The 26,732-nt window shown below is 34.2% G+C and overlaps 1 protein-coding gene across 1 annotated transcript; it reads right to left on the bottom strand.

The window, feature by feature from the left end:
• Nucleotides 1–21,196: 21,196 nt before the first annotated feature.
• LOC111394144 lies at nucleotides 21,197–21,850 on the bottom strand. The gene is made up of 2 exons (XM_023019917.1): nucleotides 21,786–21,850; nucleotides 21,197–21,665 (listed from the first exon to the last, which is right to left on the bottom strand). The coding sequence occupies exons 1-2, from the start codon at nucleotides 21,848–21,850 to the stop codon at nucleotides 21,197–21,199; spliced, it is 534 nt and encodes a 177-aa protein (XP_022875685.1).
• Between the last annotated feature and the right edge of the window lie 4,882 nt (nucleotides 21,851–26,732).

Here is a 26,732-nt window from a genome sequence, read left to right as displayed (position 1 = left end):
TGATGAATTTGTACAATGTTCTAGATGTCTTAGAGAGCATTAATTAACTCTTCAAAGAAAGGAAGGTTGGTTTATTGTTTTATACCGTTGCAATGTTGTAAATGAAAAAACAGTTATGAACACAAATTTTATTGCAAAAGTTCAATGTTTCCTACCTGGAGTTGGGGTTTTGGATTGTTTTTTTACATGCAAATTACTCTAAACAAGAAGTAGACAGATGGGTAGAGCACCAATACTTTCTGCACGCACTTTTGTGCAACCCAAATATCGCACTAACTAATACCGAAATAAAGTTTTGGTCACTAACTCAAATGGGACAGAGTGTTGTTGTGTTGAGAAATTGTTGTTAAATATACTTTTCCATGACCTTTACATCAAACAAGTCATGAATTTGAAGAAAACTATTTTTCTTATTAAAAATTTAAAATCTTCTACGTAGACAAAGACAAATAAAATTATATTTATGACGTAGGAAAATGATTGGAGTTGAAAGAAAAAGGTTTCAGGTAGATTCACTCCTAAGAAGTTGGCTAGTTTTCATGTATTGGTTCAGAAAAGAGAATGTGGTTGCACAGTTACCACATCGATGCACTTGGAAACCTAGAGTTTTAGCTGATGAAAAACTTGAGATTGAATGCAAATGCTTCCAAAATAGATGTAAAGGTTCTCTCCAAATTCAAATTAACATGCATATTTTGATTTTACAGGCCTGCATTAAATGGGTGAATTGTTATAATACCATTGAGTCTTCTAGATTCTCAAATAACAATGAATTATACACTTTCTAGATAAACAATTTAATTGATAAAGTTAATATCATATAATAAATATTTTTATTTAAACTTAGAATTGTTTTTATTGTTGTAGGTATTTTACAAATGAAAAATGTTATGATTACCAAAACAACCACCAAATCAAGAATTTATGTTCTTCTAGTATGTGTCCTCGTTTCTTTTTTGATTAGAGATATTTTTGCACGGACTAATAACTCTATCGTTTACTACGACATCAATTTGACCTTGAACCTGTCCCTAGTTCAGTTTGTAAATGATTCTTGAAAAATCATCACACGTAACAACAGGAAGAGACAAGTTTTGATCACTAATAGTTTCAGAAATGAGTTTCTTTGAGGATTACTTGTTTGCTAAACATACCTTTCCAAAATCTTTACATCAAATCTGTCTTCATGATAAAATTGTACGCTGTTCTAGATGTGTAATACAGCATCAATTCACTCTTTGAAGTAAGGAAGTTGGCAAGATATAACTTAATTCATTTATTTTACTATACTGTTGGAACGTCACAAATGAAAACTCAATTAATGTGCTTCTTTTGAATTAGAGAATTTTGGATAAATAGTGATTATAAATACCAAAAAGGAGAGGTGGCATTTCAAAGTAACTGTTTTCTCGTGCACATGTCAGTGTTCTTGATAGTCCAGTGGTATAAATTGAGTGCAAAAATGAAAGGTTATTAACTCAATCGTTCTAGTAGTAGCAATAGATCAATAGTAATCTGAACTTAAAGTTTATTGCAAAAGTTCTATGTTTCCTACCTACAAGTTAGGGTTTAATCAGTGGGAAGATGAGGATATTAAGTGTATTGCACCATTACTTTCCACGCACATCTTGTGTGCCACTAAAATATCGCACTAACAAGTACAGGTATAAAATTTTGGCCACTAATTCTGATGGGAAAAGTGTATTGCTCTGTTGAGGAATTGATGCTAAAGATACTTTTCCAAGACCTTTACATCAAAAAAAATCATCGTCCTGAATTTGCATGTTGTTCAAGATGTCTTAAAGAGCATCAGTTCACTCTTGAAAGTAAGGAGGATTGCATGATATACCATGATGCTTGGCCTAGAATGTAATACCGCCAAATTCTTGTAACTCAACGCGTTACCAAATATGAGTTCTTTAATGTTAACTGTTAAAAATACGTTATTAAGAAAAGTGTTTAAGTTTGAATTAATTAATAAATATTGGGGAAAAAAGGGAGTAAAGTCAAATAAATAGTCTTCTTCAAAATAAATTTACCTACTATGACTATTAACAATTTTTATATTGTGGACTTAGAAAAACATGATTTGTAATGAGTTGTAGGAAATCTCAGGAAGGTAAAACAGTTTTGCTCCGATTGCACAGTAAGGTACAAAAATTATTTGACCTAGCAAATCTCGACCAAAATTTATGTAGATTTATCAGAGAGTACAACTCAAATAAGTACATCATATCAAAATTTGGGATCTCGACGATGAAGTTTGAGGCGCAAAAATACTTTTCAAACATGCTAGACTGCATTCCCAAATCTGACCCATCACAGTTTACTAAAAATGCTATAACAAAATTCCACGGGACTCCAATTGACATGTTTTCAGTTCTATATGATAGATAACTCATAAAGGGTTATTTCCTATTAAAATCATGTTGAAATTTTAAATATATTGACGGTAGTTAATTTTTAAAATAATGGCATAATGCTGAAAATCATGAAATATATGTTTAAATGTTAAAATTAACCATTTTAAAATATAAACTTAGAAGTATAAATTTTTGAACACGTACACTAAGGGATCTTAACCTAAAAAAGCAATACTTTAAAACTGGACATAAAGGAATCGATTCCTCAAAAATAAAACATGTCGTCCATGTTGAGCCACCTCATGATCTCCGAGAACTCTAAAAATGTTAGATTGGAAGTAGCATTTCAAGAAATACTCAGTAGGCTAAATATGCTATATGAACTTAATAATCATGCATCTAATCATATATTTTCTCGTATTGCATTCATAAATAAGTAAATCGATGATCCAACAATTTACTTAAAGTTCTGATAAACTTCTATGACTGCCAGTCAAACATATAATTTTCGTGACATTAACATTTAAGAAGAACAATTAAAGGCGCTTCAAATACTTCATGAGCAACATAATTAATTAACGAACATTGACAAATGAAAATTAAAATCATATAATGATCAACTTAGTGTAGGGATCCCAACTTAGTTTGTGATGATGTGGTAGTGATTACGTTGCACCGGATTCCTCTACAAATTTTAAACGTAAAAATGCTTTCTGCCCTTGTGTGTCTGCTGTGTGTATATGCATTTGTATTCTGTGTATCATGTGATACATGTGTATAAAATAACCTATAACCTGGTATCTCTTTGGATTAATGTGTAATTAGAGTCCTAAACAGTACAACATATAGAGATTTGATAATATTAAACAGATGGTTTTTCCTAGTCAAACATTCCAACTAACAAGAAAATTGGCCGCAAAAATGATCAATTGGTTAATAGGATTACAAAGAATTCAAATGGAAATCAGTTAAAACAAATCTCAAATAGCTTTCATCCTAATCGAAAGAATATCAAATTCCATTTATCACGCTTAGCTGCCAAAAATATGTTAAATGCTTGATTTTGATTTTATTAAATATACGATTTAGCTTCATGGCCTAACTCATCCGAAATAACTTTTCTTGAGGCCAAAATTATTTATTTAATACTATCTACAAAACAAGCCCAAATATTAATAGGGAAATTCTCTCTCAATTAATACTTGATTAACTGACCTATATCTCAAAATTAACAAATCTTGCCAAAATAAAATAAATGAAATTTTATTTTGGTCGCTACATAGAAAAATTCAGAAGTTCTCCGACCTAGACCTATTGTCAAATCGTTCTTCATAATGAATTTGTATGCTGTCCTAAATTTCTTAGACAGCGTCAATTCTCTGTTGAAAAGAAGGTTGCAAGATATACCTTATTTAATTTCTTGTGTTATACTGTTGTAACATTGTAAATGAAAACTCAATTAATATGCTTCATTTGAAATAGTGGATGAATGAATTCGTCGAACTAAAGGACGTAAAATCAGCACATAGTTGTGCGAGCACAAATGTTGCTTGCATTGATCTTATGGGTTATGAAGTCCAAGACTAGAAGAACTGAATTGTTCCAGTAGCGGCAACAGACAAATAGAAAATTTAATGAACCCAAATCTTATTGCAGAAGTACAATATTTTCTACATAGAGGTGGGGTTTAGATTAACTTTTACTTGCAAATTACCATACAGTCGAAGTGGAGTTTCACAAAAGTACACCATGCTTGTCTATTATTTTGGTATAATAAATTGAAAGATGGAGATACAAAAAAGTATCGACCAGGCAAATACTTTCAACACGTATCTTATTTGTCACTCAAATATTGCACATAATGATTAAAGGAGTCAAGTTTGGATCACTGAGTGATAAAAAACGAGTATCGCTTTGTGGAGGAATTGCTATCTAAAGAGAAATCCCAAACACTTTTACTTCGAACAATTCACCATCACAAATGTGTGCTGTTCTATAAGTCATAATGAGCATCATTTCACAGTTCAAAGAAAACACAATTGCACAATATATCATGATGCTCATACTAGAAAAATAAGTTCTCCAACGTACTTTATATAAGAATTATATTCTATTATTACGAGAATCTAATTAATCTTATTATTCAGTTTAAGGTGTTGTACCAATCGAACATTGTAAACAATAAATCAATTACTGCAGTTCCTATGAATTACTGAATTTTGGATGGGTGGTGAATATACATACCAAAAAAGAAGAGTAGAATTTCATTAATTTCATTCTCATTGACATATCATTATCGTGAATATTGCTATTGTATAAATCGAGTCAAAAAATGAGGTTATCATCAGTTATTTGCAAATAAGAATTAGAGTTATTTGCCAAGATTTCAAGGTATGTCTCCTATCTGTCTCTTTTATTTCTATTACGTTATAAAGATTGTCCCAAGTATATATGTTCCCTGTGAGTCATGAAGTATCTAAAAATTATATTATGCAAGAAGTAGTCAAATCAAGAATTGCAATAGAACACAAAATTCAGCTCTTACTTGTGCACTAACATATTGATCTAAAGACAAATAAACTAGAAGAACTCAATTGTTCTAAAAGTTGCAAGAATTACGAAAGTTCAAATAATATCACAATCTACACTGCATAGGGTTAGGGTTTTTATTAACTTTAATAACCTAAACTTATCATTTTGAGAACTAAGATCCCCTGTGTATATATAGCTCGTATACATTGTTCAGATTATGTCATTTATAGTTTTATGTCAAAAAGTGCAAAAAATTACTGTACATGTTTAATTTAGAATTTATTTATAATTTTCTGTTGCTGCAATTTTGAAATGGAAAAATAGATTAATATACAATGTTTGATTAAATGTTGAATCATATATGTCGTTTAATATTTTATGCTAGTGGAATGATGAAAAGGAAAAATGTATTAATGTACACTGTTCGAATTGGCATTAAATCATATTACCTCATTCATAGTTTTATGTCATTGGAATGTCGAAAAGGAGAAAAAAAAATTATCCAAATTGTAAGAGATAGTGTTGTTGATGAGTCATTATTGTAGGTATATAAATAAGGTTGGAATGATAGTTGTGTCGTGGAAATCTCTCAATAAATCTTGATTCCGGGCTCAGAAAACAATCAAACGAACACCGGCTTACCTCGGCTAGACCCAAGACTTTCGCCCCAAAACTTTCGCCTTAACTTTGGACTATGCTCTTTGCCTCTCCGGTGGCTCTCTATTTAGCGTCCACAAAGGACACACGGTGGTGACTACAATGGAAGAAAGAATGGACAACAATGGTGGAAAATCTCTCTCCCTTTTTCCCCAAGACCGGCTACCAACTTTCACTCTTTCACTCACCATTGCACGCTCAATCACTATTCATCCTAAAGTCAACAGTAACCACAGCAACACGAAAAACAATACCTGGCACCCAAAGGTCCAAGGGCAAAATCGTCCAACTTTCACTGTATTACTCCAAACTGAAATCCGAAAACACCGCAGGGTCTGTCACATCATCAGCAACATTTTGTCTGAAGATGTTGTCATCGGATTCAACATGACGCGTCCTCACATTCCTTGTCGATGTTCCCACGGCGCCGACGACTCCGACGACCTGTCACCTTTTCGGGTTCTTCTCCGCCAACAAAGTCCACTGGTGGTGTCCATTTCTCCAAAATATTTTTGGTTTGGCCGAAAAACACTAAAACAGATCTGTACAATTTTGCAAAAATCTACCCGAATTTCGTCCAGTTTTCTGCCTATTTTCCAGATCGATTATTGGCCACATCCAACTTGTTTTAGTCGTAAAGATCATAGATTTATCAACAACACAGGCTCTTATACCATTTGCAGTCGACGATCGATTTGTTCTTAAGCCTAGGTACTAGTTCCCAAGTCTGATTATTTTTTCGAGAACTTATCTCTTCTTTCATCGTCTTAAGACACTCCTTAGATTGATCATTACATATCACCTCTTCAAAAGTTTTTGGCTCTTTATCAGCTAATTCTTCGTAACTAACATGGGCGAAAGCTAATTCAAATTCAAAACCGAACCTTCTAGGTTATCTCATCTGTCTCCTCTCTCTATCCATAGCTAGATTATAATTAGTTAAGGGATTTTCTTCCTCAGGCTGTTCTTCTATCACTACTTCGTTACAGTTCTCCACTTCATGTTCCTGAACCAGAATCTCCACCTCATTAGGAGTAGTAGGGACCGTTGTACTAAGTTTTCCTAATTCCACATTAAATTGATCTCTCTCGTCACCTGGTTCAGTTTCACTCATAGGTTCGGTTTTCTCTTTACTACACGACATCTCATACTCATTAAATGTGACATCCCTACTCACGATGATCTTAACCCCTTTTGACTTCTATCCCATAATCTGTATCCATTAACACCCTCGGGATACCCTAGAAAGACGCATTTTCTAGCTCTAGGTTCTAGCTTTCCTCACTTTGATGAGAAAAAGCGGCACAGCCAAAAGTTCTAAGCATAGAATAATCACTCAGTTTACCCGACCATCTCTCATGCTGGGTGTCACCATTAAATGCAGTAGATGAAGTCAAATTAATCAAATAACAAGCAGTAATAACAGCCTCACCCCAAAAAGATTTGGGGACACCAGAACTTAACATCATGCAACGCACTTTATCAAGTATGGTTCTATGCATCCTTTCAGCTATCTCATTTTGTTGGGGAGTGCAAGGAATAGTCTTATGTCTAGTTATGCCATTTTCTTTACACATACTCTCAAATTTCATGTTACAAAACTCTAGGTCGTTATCTGTCCTTAAAAATTTAATTTTTTTGCCAGTTTGATTTTCCACTTGTCTCTTCCATTTATTGAAGTTATGAAAAGTCTTAGATTTATCTTTCAATAGATAGACCCACACTTTCCTAGTATAATCATCGATAATAGAAAAGAAATACCTATTCCTACCCGTTGTGGGATTACTAATAGGACCCCACATATCAGATTGCATATATTCAAGCATGTCTTTAGCTTTATGAACACTCTTAGAGAGTGAAGTTTTATGATGCTTACCAAGCACACAGTGATCACAAAATGACAAATCTGACACACAGTTATTATCAAATGCACCTTTTTCATTAAGTAGCTTAAATCCCTTAATGCCTACTTGTGAAAGTCTATTATGCCATGTGTGTGTGATCAATCTTGGCAGAAGTGATAGAGGAGTTCAAACCTCTAATCACTTCCCAAGTAGTGATATAGATGTCGTTTTTCTTTGTTCCCTTAATGGAAACTAAAGCACCCTTAATCATTTTTAGCATACCATTTCCAATTTTACCAGTGAAGTCATCATTTTCAAGTCTCCCTACTGAAATCAAATTTCTAGACAATTCAGGAATATATCTAACATCTTTTAACGTGTACACAAAACCCGTGTCAAATTTTACGTTTATATCACCAATTCCAGCAATAGTATAGGCAAAGTTTTCGCATAGCACAACATGCCCGTGACCTCAATCTGCATTTGTTGCTAATCAAAATTGTCATATTTGCTGAATCTTTAGGACGAATAGTGGTGGCCCTAAAGTAGCAAATTCGTATCTCTCCACGTTACAGACTCAGATAGGTCCGCTCTGGTAAATTGGATGAAACCTTTATATTTTTGCACTAGTAGATCATCGTGAGGGGTGATCATTTGGTTTGGGGGTTGCTCGTGGCCCAATACACTTCCTTAGATGGCCATTAATTGAGAGAATATCTTGTGAACCCATTTACTTGTCTATTGGACCTCTAACTTGACCCATTGTTTAACCTACCTTTACTTACCTTATTTGGACCACTTGATTGAGGTTCTATTTCTCTCATTTTGAGAGAACCCATCGCTGCCTCCTATTCTTAGCCGATTCTCCTGGTTTCTTCTTCCATCTTCTCTGCCTCTTTTTGTCTATCATCTTAGTGGTGATAGTTTATGAGATTTCTTGTACCTTTGTGGTCTCCTAAGTGATATATCTCATTAGCAACCGGAAGTAAACTTGATATTGTCTTGGGTTCGTAGTTGTCAGCTTTGTGGTGTTGGAAGTGGGTATAAACTGAGTATGGGTTATCTTTAGTGATCAATATTATCACCTTACAAGTTTTCATCAAATTATTAGACAAATACAAAGTAGAATCGTTACATAGAATTATATTGTAAAAGCATAAAATTTGTCCAATATATGTTTGATTCAATTAAAAACTTAGCATATACAAGTCTATTATGCAAGACCTTATCCAAAAATAAAAAAAGTCTATTATGCAAGGTTTTTGAAATTAATGAGAATTCAATGTTACTAATTGAATAGTACTATTTTTCTTTTTAAAAATCTAAAATCCTCTACAAAGACAAAGAAACTATTTTACAGGAAAGTAATCTAGTAGATAGCAAAAGGTTGCACTACGTTCATTCACAAGCAGTTGGCTAGTTTTGAGTGTTGAAGAAAATAGAATACATAGAGATTGAATGTGGCTACACGGTTCCAGAGACGCACTTGGAAGCCTAGAGTTTCAGTTGATGGAAAACCTGAGATCAACAGCAAATTTTCCCAAAATTATTCCAGAAAGGTTCTATCTAAATTCAAATTACCATTCTTATCTTGTTTTTATAGGCGTGCATTAAATGTGCAAAGTGTTTTAATACCAAAGATTTCGGTTTCACCACTTTACATCTCCATATTTTTCTTATTATAATATAATATAATTTTACACAGCTAATTAAGCAATACTTTTTTATAGCTTCATGATTAATTATAATCGTACATGATGAGCAATTTAATTGATGAAGTTAATCTCATATAATAATTTCTTTTACTTAAACTTAAAATTCATTTTTATTATTGTAGGTAGTTTGCAATGGAAGGACAATATGATTACACAAAACCTCAGCTAAATTGGGGATTTATTTTTTTCTAGTACAGGTCCTTGTTTCTTTATTGATTAAGGATATTTCCACATAAACAGACCATTCTATCTTAGACTACAACATCATTTTGGCAGTGAACCTATCCCTATTGAAGTTTGGAAATGGAAGAGTCCAGTTTGGGTGACTAACAGTTATTGGAAACGAGGTTCCTTGATGAGAACTTGTTTGCTAAATATATATTTCAAAGATCTTTATGTCAAATCATTCTTCATGATGAATTTGTATGTTGTTGTAGGCTTTTTATAGAGCATCAATTCAACTAGTTGAGGTAAGGAAGGTAGCATGATGTACCTTATTCAATTAATTGTATTTTACTGTTGGAACATTGTAAATTAAAAATCAATTAATATGCTTCATTTCAATTAATGAACTGTGGAAGAATGATGATTATAAATACCAAAAAGGAGAGGTAGCATTTAATACACGTGTCATTAATGTTGATGTTGCAGTTGAATTAACTGAGTTTGAAAATGAAAAGTGATAGTAAGCTATTCAGCAAATAAAAGTTACATTTGTTGCATAGAATTCGTAGTTTATCTTGTATCCATCTCTGTTAATAGCTCTTGCATATGAAGTTCAATTGAAAATTCAATTATTCATGATTTCATCAAATCAAAAGGAATTACATACAACAGAATCATCACATAGCTGTGCGTGCACAGATTTTCTCACATTGATGTTGTGGGTGATGAAATCCCAAGACTAGAAGAACTCAATCGTTCCAGTAGCAACAGTTACTACATAGAGCTGGGGTTTAGATTCACTTTTACATGCAAATTGTTCTACATTTAAATTGGAGTTTTACTGAATTATACCACGCTTGTATGTTAAATAGTGAAGAACTCCCAATGAAATATTGTGAACAAAAAATAAAATATTGTCATTCCTATGAATGAGTGAATTTTGATTAGTGATGAATATACCAACAAAAAACGCAGAGATAACATTTCAAATTAACTTCATTCTCGTAAAGGTATCATTATTTTGGATATTGCTGTTGTATAAATTGGGTCTAAAGATGAGAGGTCATCATCAGTTATTTTGAAAATGAATTTAGAGTTGTTACCAAGAAGTCACAGTACGTCTCCTATGTGTCTCGTTTATTTGTAATATGATATAAAAGATCGTCCAATTATATATTTTTCAGTAAGTGGTGAAGTATCTAAAAATTCTATTATGCGAGAAGTTTTTGAAACAGAAGGCCATAGGCTACAAGATTATGCACCTACTCGTGATTGAGTTAGAAGATAAGTAGATATTTGAGTGATTCAGGCAATGATTTGAATGGAATTGCAAAAATAAAATTCAAGTTACTTGGAGCAAATCTTATTTGTTGTATTACTCTGGTGGAAATTTTTCGAGTTAATATGATGAATTATAGATTGATTGCCTGATCAATTCAATAAAATATAAATTAGATTCGTTATCTTCATAACACATCGGATACAGATGGCTTACAATCAATCCATAGATCGTCGCCACTAATATCTAGCTACTTTCAAATGTAAACACGACGTTTACATGCCCCTTGATTACTACTCTAAAATCTACTTAGACAAAATAATTAGAAAAACAATATTCATTAAATTTTTCTATCTCGTAAATGGTAAGTTTATTAGGATTTGTAAGTGAATAACAATTATAACCCTGCAACCCTGAAAATTATTATTGTTGTATTCCTAATTCTGCTTTTTAAATATAGGACTTTGGTTCTTAGAGCATGTTTGGTAGAGATTTTAATCTAATTAACATCAATTTTTTTTACCGTTATTTCACTACCCTAGTCGTCATTTTTGAATTCTTCTCTCACATGTAGAACCCACTTTATCTCTAACGGTCAAAAAATCAATTAACAAAATCCCTAACAAACAAGCACTTAATAAAACACAAACAAGTTCTCTCTATACTCTCTCCTCTTCTCTCTTTTCATAACACATTATCAGTACGAAAGCTTAATTCTTTAATGTTTAGAGAAGGTAGTAATGTTTTTAAGCATAATCATCTATCATGTTTACCAAAATTAATTTGATAACAAATGAATTTCACATATACATGATATTATTTCTTCCAGAATACATGACCTCAATTTTTGCCTAAAAATTACTATAATTCCTTTTTTTCATGTGCTGCACCAATAAACAAATGAACTTACTACATTTATTCCATGTTTCTGTTTGCATCGAATTCATATACTAATACACTAACAAGACTACAATTATTTCATGTTTCGTTAACACTAGCCAATTCATGTACTAATGCAAAAAAAAATTCTTTACGAAATCACATGCATCTTTGGCATCTTTCCTTTTTACTAATACATGTTGGTAAAAGATTTAGTCAATTTTGTTAACTTTTATATATGAAGTTTTTTTTTCCTAGTGCATGTTTCGTAATTTATATTCATGTTTGTATGGTCATTAATAATTTTAACCTGATTAAATAACTTTAGATGTTCTATTATAAATTTTAAATTGATACTCTATCATATTGTTGCTCCTAAAGTAGCACACTTTATGATTAATATTCGAAAAGAATATTAATGGTAGATTTGTCTATTATAAATAGTTTGTTGATGCTCCTGAAATAGCATAACATTATAATTGATATTCTTGAAAAATAATACTTACTATTGAAGAGAATAAATTATAATTTTCAATATTTCAAAAGAATATTGGCTTATTGCTCATGAAGAAGTAATAGTGAAATGCAACGTTCTCCCAAAGTAGAACATGTTTCAAAAAACATATTATTTTAAAATTTATACCTTAAGGAAAACACGTTACTTATGTCATGTTGATATTATTATTTGATCAACCATTATGTGATGTATAATCATATTCTTCTAAACTACTTGTATTTTCTTTTGCTTTATCGTGTAGTTGATCAAATAGCAAACATCACCAAACTTAATTTTGTTACACTTGACATATCTTTTAAAAACTATTTGACGTGAGTACTCGATGATGATATTCATCTTGTCTCAAAAGGTTTAGAGGAGACAATAAAATAAGGAAATAAAGAATACCTACAGGATCGTGCAAAAGCACTCATCTTCCTTCACCATCATCTTCACAATAGATTGAAAATTGTATATCTCACTAAGAAAATCTGTTATTATCTCCCCAAAGCCTGCTATTTAATCACTGATAAAGATTTGTTTGAAAAAACTTTTTCCACTTTTCATGCCTCAAATGTGCTCCTACAGCAAGAATATGGTGAGTATGGTTTTAAAAAGAACTCAAAACTTATATCTTCTTGCTTGTTGAACAAAATAATGAACTATTGATGAAAAATCATGGGTTATATCCAATTGATTCTGTTCCATTGCCTAAAACAAATAGTACTACATTGCCTGAAGCAAATACAATATTAAGACAAGGACATGAACACGGCTTTGAACGTGGACGCAGACGTGCACGTCGAATAAACCATGGACGAAATAATCAACAAAGCTATCAACAACAAGACAACAATTTCAAAAGATACAAAACAAATGAAAGTAGCATTTCCAACAATGAACACGAAGAAAGTTGCTTTAGATGTTGAATGAAAGGGCATTAGACACATACTTGTTGTACGGCAAAAAATCTTGTGGAGCTTTACCAAAAATCAATCAAGGGGAAGGGAAAGGTAGAGGTAAACTTTGCTGATTATGACAGTCCCATTGATGTGACTTTGGATGTCCTCAATTTTTTTGTTGATCCAAATGGAAATATTGACCATTTGATTGAGGGTGGTGTGATAAAAGATATAGATTAACTTATTTTCTATGTCTCCAATATTTCCCTTTATTTTAGAAATTTAGTTTGAAATATATTTTTACTTTTCGCAAAATTTGAAACTTTGTTATGCTTCATTAATCTCACAATATTGAATTATGTTTACCCTCTGAAATTTAAATTCAAGTTTTTTAAATATGTATTTTGTTATATGAGAAGAGTGGCACAATTATGGAAAGTTCTAGACAAAATAAAGAAGAATTTTAAACAATCAATTCTGGTATTTTTATTTTTATTTTTTTTTGGATTTTCTTATCTTTAAGTTTAGTATTAATTTTGTTTCTTAGTTTTAAATATTAGATTCTAAGTTTAGAGATTATTGACTATGAAGACAAGCCCTATGTAATCTCAAAGGATGTTTTTTTTTTTTTAAATAATCTGAAGGCTTGGCCATTTTTTTAAGAAGGATTTTTCTTCTTTGAGTGTTTTGTATATCTAGTCTTTTTTTCATTTAAGTGGTGAGTTGTGTCTAGCTCTGTATCTTATGAAAGTTGTCTGTGAGTAGTGATCACTAATACTCAGTAACTATCAGTTCCTTTTTCTTGAATAAGTTTGTTACTGTGATTTTTCCGCATCAATTTTGGTATCAGAGCTCCCAGGTTCTTCTGGCTAATCGAGGTCATGTCGACGTGGGCCTAATGTTGAAAGACCAGATCATGAATGGGATCATCGTGATATTGAGAATGAAGCATTACGCATGGAAGTGCAACAGTTCAACAGCAATTGGTGTATCTTTTAATCGAGAGACGAGAGGCACCAAATCAGGAATCTGAGGAAGAAGATTCATATAATGATGAAGAAGAGGGTAATCCTTTCCATCAAGATCATAGCACGGGGTCCAATCGTTCTCGAAGAAATCGCAAGTTTGAGTGAGATTTTGACATCAAAGTTGATGTTCTAGAATTTGAGAACTAGCCAGATGAATTCATTGATGATTGCATATAGTGGAGAGAATATTTGAGTACAAGGATGTACCAGAAGATCGCAAGGTGAAGATTGTAGCCATAAAGTTGAAGAAACAAGTGTCGATTTGGTGGGAGCATCTTAAGAAACAGCTGACAGGTGAAGGGAAGAACTGTATTTTGACTTGGGAGAAGACGCTAAAGGCCCTGAAGAAGAAATTTCTTACAGATAACTACAGGCAAGATTCTTTCCTTAATAATTTTAATCAGAAGGAATTATTTGTTGACGACTATACAGCAGAATTTCAATATCTGATGTTGCAGTATGAGACTGAGAACCCGAAGAGCAAACTATAGCCCGTTATCTTCATGGGTTATGTACTGAAATTTGTGACGTGGTGCAGCTACAACCCTACTGGACTTTCAACGATGTGTGTAAACTTGTATCTTAGGTTGAAAAGAAGTTACAAGAGCATCGTAGGGGAGCATTTCATTCCATGAATCGTGGCACTAATTTTAATCGTGAGATACAGGTCCGTCCAGGAGCAATCCCACCAAATCGACATCATTAAAAGTCAGTCTGAAGCTAAAAACATCAACTATTAATCCTGGCCGTTCCAAATTCACCATGGGAGGAAGTTATCATTGATTTGTATTGGGATTACCACAAACACTAAAGAACTAAGATTCAATCATGGTGGTTGTTGATCGCTTCTCGAAGATGGCATATTTTGTTCCTTGTAACAAGACTATGGATGCTTCACACGTAGTTGATTTATATTTTCAAGAGACTGTGCTACTTCATGGTGTCCCAAAAATAATTGTCTCAGATCGAGATGCCCAAGTTTACAAGTCACCTCTGGCACACTTTGTGGAAGAAGCTTGGTACAAAATTACTTTTTAGCATGTCTCATCACCTGTAAACTGATGGACAGACCGAAGTTGTCAATCAAAGTTTAGGCAATCTGTTAAGGAGTCTAATGGGTAAGAATATTCGTCAGTGGGAACTTACGCTAGCTCATGCTGATTTTGCCTATAACCGAGATATAACTCAACAAAACAATACCATGCATAAGCTGCTAAAGAGTATACAGGACCAAAAGGTATACCCAATTTTTCCGTACGCAACTCAAGAAAATGCATTCTTCTATGATCCCTCACAAGGAGACTACTACCACGGTGAAAAGTATATCCAAAGCCAAATGACTAATTACCAACACTACGCAAGGAAGAAAGCCCCTCAGGAAAGGAAAGTTGGGGTTGATACATCCATCAACTATGCCACTGAACGACCTAATGAGGTCCCATTCAACATTTCTCCAAACTAAAATATAAATGATATGCTTCAAAGGTTCAAAAGCATCTTGGATAGGCTGAGCCCTAAACAGCCTAGAAATAGGCAGACTCAACCTCTCCCTGCACCTAGAAATAAGCAGTAGAGACCACCTCAAGTTGGAAAACAAAATAAACCTATTTATAACAACATGCCTCGAAATTTTCCATTAAAAATAGGCATGAGAGGAGCATAGAACATACCAGGAACGAAGTAGGACCATCTCAACCAACTTAAGAAGCTCAAGTCAGATAGGATGAAGATTCTGATGAACCACAAAGGTCGTTCGACCTTGATGATGATGATGACAGCTTGCCATTGTTTCAGGAAATTAGGGATGCTCCTGTTCCAAGCCACTTCGTGCTTCCTGATATTCCTAAGTATGATGGAAGAAACGATCCTATGAAACACATTAACAACTTCAAAGCCGATATAAGCCATAGAGGTTTCACCCCCACTGTAAAATGCTGAATCTTTCACTTGACCCTAAGTAGAGTGACTGAAGTATAGTACACTAGACTTTGGAAATGAAGCATCCGAAGTGGGCCAGACTTTAAGAAGACTTTGGTTAAGTGCTTTGCAACTAGCAAAGAGGACAAAGGGTCAATATAGTGCCCCAAGGACATGAGGGAACAACTAAGAGAGTCGTTGAAAAACTTCTTATCTCGTTTCATTAATGAAATGAACTATTGTGTAACGACCCAAAATTTAAAGATTTAGAATCGCTACTAAAACATTGATTTCTTAATTAAATAAATTATGTCAAACAATCTAAGGAAAACATAATTAACTGAATCATATTTCAAATATTAAATTTCATATTTAACATGATAAAATTGCAATAAGGCAAAGAAAAATAAATAAATAGAACTTCCTAATCATGTTATTCAGAATTTATTTATCTTGAATTCCATGATTTCTGGCATCACAACTCCATCGTATCACCCGCCAACCAACGACCCGTTCTAATCTGTGAAGAGTAGGGAAAGGGGTGAGTACATGAAAATACTTAGTAGGATATAAAAATTTATCGTGCTATCCCATATAAAAATTTTAAAACATACATCAGAAAAATCATACCGTCTCATATCTTTAAAATCCGGTAAGAGCTCATATCATATTGTTGTACCGGAATGGCCATATCATTCACATCATAACATATCATATCATAACTTCAACTTTCATGAGTATAAAATTCATCAGCATGAAAAAAACATTTAAATGGGACATAAAAACACTGCACCTCATATCCTACCTTGATTTAATTTTTGGAGGACAAAACAATAAAATCTCGTTCTTTTTTTTCTTTTCTACCTCTGCTGTGTTTTCCGTGCTTGCATATAATTTTTGTGTATCCCCATAATTGTACATGTATCTATATACCTACTCAATAATAACCTACCCTCAAGAGTTGTTACGTAGTGGGAGACATGTGCTTAATTGGATAAAGTTGAGGAAAAGGAATCTGAAACAAATCTAAACAAAAAGATTTCTACATGTGTCAATTTGAAATCTCCAATTAATACTTTCCCATACACGTGATGTCACCCACATTCATTCAAAGTCTAAGTAAGAAAGATAAAGTAGAATAAATAAATATATAAAAAGATAAAACAAAAGTGGAATGACTTTTCTCTCTCTTTCTCTCACACTCACAAGAATAACAATTCAAATCCATAAATCAATAATAATAAAATAATAATTTAAGCTTATATCTTCCAACGTCGATAACTTAGGCTCCGCTAATCCAAATTAACTTTTTCTCGAGCTTAAAATGCGTCTTCAATTACGATCTATCCAACAAGCCCAATATCCGTATACTTATTATCGGCCCGTCAAAATCTACATTTTAAGCCCAATAAAATTAAAATTTACCTTATATATACATTAGTCCCTAAACTTTCAAAACATTAATATATAGCATAAAAAATTAAATTATATTCTATGAAATTTCGGGACATTACAATCTCCCCTCTTTAAATATTTTCGTCCTCGAAAATTTACCTTGGTTAATCGAAGAGCTCTGGGTACTTGGTTCTAAGCTCCTTTTCTTTCTCCCAGGTTGTCTCGTCAAGTCCATGATTTTGCCATTGGACTTTGACTAGTGGAACTCCTCTATTCTTGAATTGATGTACTTTTCTGTCCAAAATCGTTGTCGGGATATCTTCATATGACAGGTCTTTTTGTACCTCCAAGGCTTGGTAACTTACCACGTGATTGGGATCGTGGACATATTTTTTGAGCATCGAAACATGGAACACATTATGCACTGCTGCAAGTTCAGGTGGTAAGGCAGGTCGATAAGCCGAAACACCAATCCTTTCCAGAATCTCGAAAGGTCCAATGAACTGCGATCTCAACTTCCCTTTCTTTCCAAATCTCAATACACCCTTCATTGGTGCTACCTTTAGAAAAACCTTGTCGCCCACTTGAAATTCTAAATCCTTTCTTCTACTGTCAGCATAACTTTTCTGACGGTCTTGAGCTGCCTTTATTCTTGCTCTAATTTTATCAACTACCTCAACTGTTCATTCAGTGATTTCGGGACCCAAAATTCGGTTCTCCCCGACCTCGTCCCAATGGATAGGGGATCTGCACTTTCTACCATAAAGAGCTTCATATGGGGCCATACCTATAGTGGCCTGAAAACTATTATTGTAAGCAAACTCCACTAAAGGTAGGTGTGTTTCCCAATTACCACCAAGATCTAAAATACATGCCCTCAACATATCTTCCAGGGTTTGGATGGTTCTTTCTGATTGTCCATCCGTCTGAGAATGATAAGCAGTACTAAACTTCAATTTTATCCCCATAGCAACCTGCAAGCTATTCCAAAATTTTGATGTGAACCTCGGGTCTCTATCTGAAACAATGGTGACGGGAACTCCATGCAATCTGATTATTTCCCTAATGTATAATTGTGCAAGTTGTTCCATACTGAAATTTACTTTGATTGGCAGAAAATGGTCTGATTTCATCAAACGATCAACCACTACCCAAATAGCATTGTGACCTCTTACTGATTTCGAAAGACCTACTATGAAGTCCATCTCTATGTGTTCCCATTTCCATTTTGGAATATCTAATGGTTTCAACAGTCCTGATGGCCTTTGATGTTCTGCCTTAACCTGCTAACAGATAATACATTTTTCAACGAATAGACCAATTCCTCTCTTCATGTTTCTCCACCAAAAATGTGTCTCGGAGATCTTGATACATTTTCGTACGACCTGGATATGCCGAATATGGAGTAGAGTGAGCCTCTTCCAATATTTCATTTCCTATACTTTCATCTTTAGGTACACACAACCTTCCTTTAAAAGTCAATACTTTATCTACAGATACTTCAAATCCTATACGTTTGTTTGTACCAATCTCAGCTTTAATCTTTTGTAAAAATGGATCCTTATCCCGTGCTTCTTTAATTCGATCCCGAAGAGTGGGTTGAATCATAAATGTTCTTATTCTCGCTGTAGTCTGAGTTGGAGGTGTGATGACTTCCAATCTTAGTTTTTCAAAGTCCTTTATCAAGTGTTCCTGCACCGTAGGTAAAACTGCTAACTGCAATCCCGTCTTTCTGCTTAAGGCATCTGCGACTACATTAGCCTTACCCGGATGGTAATGAATCGTGCAGTCAAAATCTTTCACTAACTCCAACCATCTCCTCTACCTCATATTCAGTTCCTTCTGTGTGAAAAAGTATTTGAGACTCTTGTGGTCTGTATAAATTTCACACTTCCCACCATGGAGATAATGACGCCATATTTTTAAAGCGTGAACTACTGCTGCAAGCTCCAAATCGTGCGTTGGATAGTTTTGGTCATACTATTTCAACTGTCTCGAGGCGTAAGAAACCACTTTTCCATGCTGCATCAACACACAATCTAAACCCTATTTGGAGGCATTGCTGTAAACCACAAATCCATCCGAGCCCTCTGGTATCGTCAATACTGGAGCTGAAACTAGCCTCTGCTTGAGTTCTTGAAAACATTTTTCACATTTTTTTGTCCACTGAAACTTTACACCCTTTCTTGTCAACTGAGTCATCGGCCCTGCTATTTTTGAGAAGCCTTCAATAAATCTCCTATAATAACCAGCCAATCCCAAGAAACTGCGAACTTCACCCACACTGCTCGGCCTTGGCCAATTCGTTACTGCTTCTACTTTAGCAGGATCCGCTTCAATTCCTTGGGCGGTAACCACATGACCTAGGAAACCCACACGATCAAGCCAAAATTTGCACTTCTTGAATTTGGCATATAATTTCTCATTTCTGAAGGTTTCAAGTACTACTCGGAGTTGTTCCTCATGCTGTCTTGTCTTTGGAGTACACGAGTATGTCGTCAATAAATACTATAACAAATTGGTCCAAGTATTGACGAAACACTCTGTTCATGAGATCCATAAATTCAGCTGGAGCATTGGTCAAACCAGAAGGCATAACAGTGAATTCATAGTGTCCATAACGAGTCCTGAAAGCAGTTTTTGGTATATCACTTGCCCTGATTTTCAGCTGATGATACCCTGACCTCAAGTCGATCTTTGAAAACACTGTAGCGCCCCTTAACTGGTCGAACAGATCTTCTATTCTTGGTAAAGGGTACTTATTTTTTATGGTCAGATGGTTCAATTCTTGGTAGTCAATGCACATCCTCATACTCCCATCCGTCTTCTTAACAAAAAGTATAGGAGCTCCCCAAAGAGATACACTTGGTCACATGAAACCTCTCTCCAACAACTCCTCTAATTGCAACTTCAATTCTCGACGTTTTTTCGGTACCATTTGATATGGGGCCTTGGATACTGGTGCTGCTCCAGGAACCAAATCAATTGTAAATTCCACTTGCCTATCTTGTGGAATGCCTAGTAAATCTTCTGGGAACACATCTGCAAAGTCTCGCATGATATTAATATCATTAACAGTCATTTCTGTATGTTGAGAACCGATAATGTTAACCAAGAATCCCTAGCATGACTCCTTTCTTAACATCTTCTCCGCTTGTATAGCTGATATAAGACGAGGTAGGGACTTGAACTTTGCTCCAAAGAAATGAAATTCTTCCTCTCCCGATTTGTGAAATAATACTTCTTTCTCATGACATCGAATGGTCGCATGATTAAGTCCCAACCAATCCATGCCCAAAATAACATCAAAATCTTTCATCTCCAAAAGGTATAAGTCTGCTTGTAATATTTTCCCATCAATCTCAAACTTCATAGCCTTTAGTCATCCGATTTGTACAAAGAGTTCTTCTTCAAGGGATGCTAACCTCTAATTCATAATTCGTTTTCACACATGCAAGGTTTGACCTAGCGACGAAGGATGTAGAGATAAAAGAATTGGTAGCCCCAGAATCAAAAAGTACATAAGCGGGTACATCAGAGAATAATATAATACTTGTTTGTAATTACAGTGTTAGACTAGCAACTAAGGGATAAAGATAAAATATTGTATGGTCATAGGTAAAAAGAACATAAGCATGTATGTTGAAAATATTAAGAGTAAGATACCTGCAATCACATTCGGATCCTGCTTCGCCTCATGCTGATTCAGTGCAAAAACTCAAGCCTTTGCTTTCTTATTCTTATCTTGATCATCATCTTTCTTCTTTGAAGGCTCTGTGCAGTTGAGAGCAATGTGTCCGAGCATACCACACCGGAAACACATGTTCTTCCCAAGTAAACATTCACCCCTATGGAGTTTATTACACTTAGGATAGGGTGTAATACTCCCACTTGTCCCACTAATACGAACTCGTACGCTTGGCCTTTTATTGTGCCATTTATGTCTATTCTTGCTTTGATCACTCCACTTCCTTTTCCCCAACGACTCCTTGCTCTGCTGGGCATACTTTTCAAATGAGGTCCTCTAATATGAAATAGCATGAGCCCTCTCCAACATTTCACGATATGAGGTGAAACGATGGGACATAATGATCATGGCGATCTCAGGGCGTAGTCTATTCTCGAACCTCCTAATCTTCTTAACTTCTGTATCCACCAAGTGCAGGGCATACCTTGAGAGCTGCTCAAACTGTCTTTCATAATCAATAAGTGACATGTTCTCCTGTCTAAGCTGTAGAAATTCTGATTCCTTGAAGTCCCTCAAAGCCTGTGGGAAATATTTTGTCATCACTTCATCTTTAAACTGCTCCCAAGTCAGATTACGTTGCTGCTCTTCCGTCCTTGTACGTGAAACAGATTCCCACCAGTGACCAGCTGCTCCAATCAACATAAATTTTGTGCATAATACTTTCTGTGCATCCATACAAGCAATGTGTCGAAATATGCGTTGCAGGCCTCTTATCCACTCTTTGACAACCAGTGGTTCAGAATTACTGTCGAAAGTAGAAGGCTTGTACCAATGAAACTGCTCAACCACTGAGATAGCTCCAGGGGCAAAATGCGATGCATTCTGCTGTGACGGTGCATTTTGTGGTGGAGGTGCTTGATTTTACCTGCTCAACTCTTGTACCGCTCGTAGTAAATCGCGCATCAAATTCGTATGAGTAGGTGGTGCCATTTCCTAAAATTTAATATGAAGTTACGATCACATTTCAGCACTAAATCTATCACGTTATACTTATTTTTATCATAATACATATCATCAATTTAGTGGGGAAATAAAGTGCATGTCTTAAAGATTTAGAAGTAGGTAATCTAAAATATTGAAATTATTGAAAACATCTAAGTGCATTCATTTTTTTACCCTTTTACATACCTTAGAGTCGTTGGAGGGTGGTTGATTGGTGGTCGTTGAGTGCCAAAGATCATTCACATATTTAATAACTTTAAATTATCATTATCGTTAAATTCATAAATTTTCATAAAAATATTAACATTTAACAAATTGCACAATGAACAATTAAACATTTTATTACACGTAACATTTAAAACGTGTAAAATCCAATGTTTATATATATATACTAGCAAATGCAATAAGGTCGACTAAACTTTTCTTCTTATCATAATAATTGATTTCATTGTTAGAAAATAAAAAATTATGAACATGTCCTTTAATCCTATTTTATCTTTTGAGGCATTAACATTTTTTTTCTTTCTCACTCTACGTTCCCTATTTGGTCACAATTTTATTTTATTTTTAACTTTTATTTTTTAACTATGCATTTTATTGATCCACAATTTTTTTTAATCAACTTTCGCTATATCATTTACTCGAGAACTATTTCTTTATTAGTTGTTTTTCTTGTTTTTTTTTTAAAACTGTCCACGTGAATTCAGAAATAATTTTAATTTTTTTTTAATTAAAACTGTTTATGTGAATTCAGAAATAATTTTTAAATTTTTTTTAATTTAAATTGTTCAGTGAATTCAGAAATAATTTTTAAATTTTTTTTTAACTTAAACAGTTCATGCGAACAGTGACCCGTCACTGTTCACGTCCCAAACCTCTCTCTCTTTTTTTTTTTTTTTTTTTTTTTTTTTTGTTATAGTCTAAGTCCACGTCCTTTTCTGATCATTTTCCTTGAATTTGGAGCCTTTGAAATATACATATAAACCAATTTCAAGATGGATATAGATAATGGTGTGTGCAGTACACATTCCGACACGCATGAAATGAATTAAAATCTCCCGTTCTCTCCAACCACATGCATAATTACAAAAAAAAAACCCAGAATTTAATGGCCATGTGCATAGTAAGTGTAACAATAATTAATTTCAATAAAAACCTTAATTTAGTCTAACAGCAAATGTTTCCGTGCATTAATTGGTTTCTTCAATTTCAAAATTTACACGTTACCGCCTCTCCCTTTTATTTTATTCTTTTATTCTTTGTAAAAGCCAGAACAAGTCCATTTAATTTATGGCCAGAAATTTTTTTCTTTTTTTTTTTTAAACCAAATTATGAGAATACATGTAAGTCTACAGGAATTTAAACCTATGCTCTAATACCAAACTATAACGACCCAAAATTTAAAGATTTAGAATCATTACTAAAACATTTATTTCTTAATTAAATAAATTATGTCAAACATAATTAACTGAATCATGTTTCAAATATTAAATTTCAGATTTAACATGATAAAACTGCAATAAGGCAAGAAAAATAAATAAATAGAACTTCCTAATCATGTTACTCAGAATTTATTTATCTTAAATTCCATGATTTCTGGCATCACAACTCCACCGCATCGCCCGCCAACCAACGACCTATTCCAATCTGTGAGGAGTAGGGAAAGGGGTGAGTACATGAAAATACTCAGTAGGATATAAAAATTTATGGTGCGATCCCATATAAAAATTTTAAAACATGCATCAGTAAAATCATACCGTCTCATATCTTTAAAATCCGGTAAGAGCTCATATCATATCATATCATATTGTTGTACCGGAATGGCCATATCATTCACATCATAACATATCATTTCATAACTTCAACTTTCATGAGTATAAAATTCATCAGCATGAAAAAAATATTTAAATGGGACATAAAAACACTGCACCTCATATCCTACCTTGATTTAATTTTTGGAGGACAAAACAATAAAATCTCGTTCTTTTTTTTTCTTTTCTACCTCTGCTTTGTTTTCTGTGCTTGCATATAATTTTCGTGTGTCCCCATAATTGTACATGTATCTATATACCTAGTCAATAATAACCTACCCTCAAGAGTTGTTACGTAGTGGGAGACGTGCTTAATTGGATAAAGTTGAGGGAAAAGAATCTGAAACAAATCTAAACAAAAAGATTTCTACATGTGTCAATTTGAAATCTCCAATTAATACTTTCCCATACACATGATGTCACACACATTCATTCAAAGTCTAACTAAGGTAAGATAAAGTAGAATAAATAAATATATAAAAAGATAAAACGAAAGTGGAATAACTTTTCTCTCTCTTTCTCTCAAAGTGAATAACAATTCAAATACATAAATCAATAATAATAAAATAATAATTTAAGCTTATATCTTCCAACGTCGATAACATAGGCTCCGCTAATCCAAATTAACTTTTTCTCGAGCTTAAAATGCGTCTTTAATTACGATCAATCCAACAAGCCCAATATCCATATAGTTATTATCATCCCGAGGATTCTCACCTCCTTAGATGCAATGAAAAGGGGTTTCACCTTTCATTTGATTGACCACCAGGTCAGAAAGTTGACCCTTCTCAATTCTGTGCAAGCATTAGCTATGGCAACAATAAATGAAGTACCTATTTTGACCTATAAAGAAGTGAACTCTAGTGTCAAAACTCACCAAAAATGGTGTAATCAACAGTTTCTTCAAAAGAAAAGAGACAAGGGACGAAGCGCTGAACCTAGAAATAGGTACGAAACACCCCTCCACTATCCCTATCACCAATCCTATAGCCATAGTACTGCTGACCGTAGGGATATCACACTACACTCCCAAACAACAATTGAATGAGGAGCAGGTGCCCATGAGGAGACGCACTTCTCCCTAAATAGGATCGACGACCTAAGACTAATGAGATAAAGTACCCCATCAGGAATAATGCCCAATGGAGGCAAGAAAAAGATGGAGAAATACCTAGAGAAGGCCAAAGACAAAGAAAGACTCCCTAACTAATGTTGGTTGTGAACCTATTCAAGAAAATGACATAATTTTTGGAGGCCCATATGTTAGAGAAAAATATAAATGCCTAAAGAAACTATACAATAGACCCAAGGACCCCCCAAATGGCGAGCTTCTTAATCAACAACAGCAAAACTTTAATTAGGAAAAATGTTCAACCCATCACTTTCACACAAGAAGATACCATCGGTGTGCGACGCCCTAGTAGTAAGGGTCATTGTGGTACAAAATGACCTCAAAAGAATACTGGTGGATAATGGAGTTCAATCAACATCATATTTCAAGCAACCATTGATAAAATAGAAGTTGATCATAAGCCGATCCCAATGAACTTTCCCCGTGTATTGTTTCACTAGTAATAACATCATCCCAAGGAAAAATCACGCTAGCAATAGAGATGGAGACGACACCATTAACTGCTCATCATTTTGTGGAATTGTAGGTGGTAAACAATCATTCGACTTATCACAAACTGCTTGGGAGGCAAGTATTAAAGGAACTAGGGGCCATCATGTCCATTTATCTCTTATGTATGAAGTTCCCAACGAAAAGCGACATTGCCACAATTAGAAGCAATCAAAGCAGTGCAAGAGAATGCTATTCAAACTCTCTAAACCAAGATATATCGATTTAATTTTAATGGACATTGACATAGACAACAACTCTGATTAAGGGTGAAACCCTAAACAAGAAGAGGACATCGAAATAATAGATGCATCTAAAAAAGATGTAGTTTTGGAAATACAATCAGCCCCTGAAGAAGAGCTACTGAAGAAGTCCCTAATCTTAATAAACATGATCCTTACATAATTGATTACGAACCTTAACAGCCCCGATTGAAGAACTAGATAGCTTCACAGTGGATTCTAGGGACTCCTCCAAATCCTTGTAGGTCGGGACAAACTTGCCAGTGGAGGCTAAGAAAAAGTTGAAATGTTTTTTTGGTGACAACTTGAATATATTAACATGGAAATACGAGGACATGTTGCCATTGACTCAAAGGTTAGTTATCACCATTTAAAGATTGATCCCAAAGCTATCCCTTATCATCAAAAAAAAAGGACGTCAATCTAGAAAGGTATGAGACAATAGTAGATGAAGTAAAGAAATTGATTGACAATCGCTTCATCTAAGATTCAATTTATCTGAAGTAGGTATCAAACCCCATTCTTGTTAAGAAGCACAATGGAAAATGGAGGTTATACGTAGATTTCTCTAATCGTGTTCCCACTTTCAAAAATAGATTAGCTCATTGATTTTACTTTTGGGCACGAACTGTTGAACTTCATGGATGCCTGCTTAGGCTACAATTAGATCGTAATGCATCCAACGGACAAAAAGTATATGTCATTCATAATGGACATAAGTCTTTATTACTATAAGGTGATGTCCTGTGGGCTAAAAAATACCGGGGCCCCTTATTAGAGACTTGTTAACAAGATGTTTGCAAACCTCTTTGAAAAAACAATGGAGGACGTGGACGATATTTTGGTGAAGAGCTAGAAAGTAGAGGATCATGTTAAACACCTTGACAAAGCCCTTCGAATACTGTGAAGTATAGGCTAAGACTTACTCCCCTCAAATGAGCGTCGGAGTTGTTTAAGGGAAATTTCTAAGCTACATGGTCAATCAAAGATGTTTGAGGCCAGCCCTAAAAAGATCAAAGCTCTTATTGAAATGAGGTCACTTCAAAAGTTTAAAAAAGGTATAGAACCTTACTAGGCGCACAGCAGCCTTGAGTCGTTTCGTCTTAAAGGCAACATATAAGTATCTTCATTTCTTTTAAGGTTTTGAAAAGAGAAAATAAATTCCTGTGGACGGAAGAGTGCAAAGTAACCTTACA

This window comes from Olea europaea, chromosome 5, assembly GCF_002742605.1.
Source record: "Olea europaea var. sylvestris chromosome 5, O_europaea_v1, whole genome shotgun sequence".
Lineage (NCBI taxonomy): Eukaryota > Viridiplantae > Streptophyta > Magnoliopsida > Lamiales > Oleaceae > Olea > Olea europaea.
Note: the sequence above shows the minus strand (reverse complement) of the source record. Positions and strands in the feature narration are given on the sequence as shown.

Bases quoted from the DNA above. Each gene is read 5' to 3' on its own strand.
- LOC111394144 (XM_023019917.1), bottom strand. From the start codon at position 21,850: ATGGCACCACCTACTCATACGAATTTGATGCGCGATTTACTACGAGCG. The intron at 21,666-21,785 runs GTAAAATCAAGC...TACTTTCGACAG, and splicing joins GCGGTACAAGAGTTGAGCAG to TAATTCTGAACCACTGGTTG.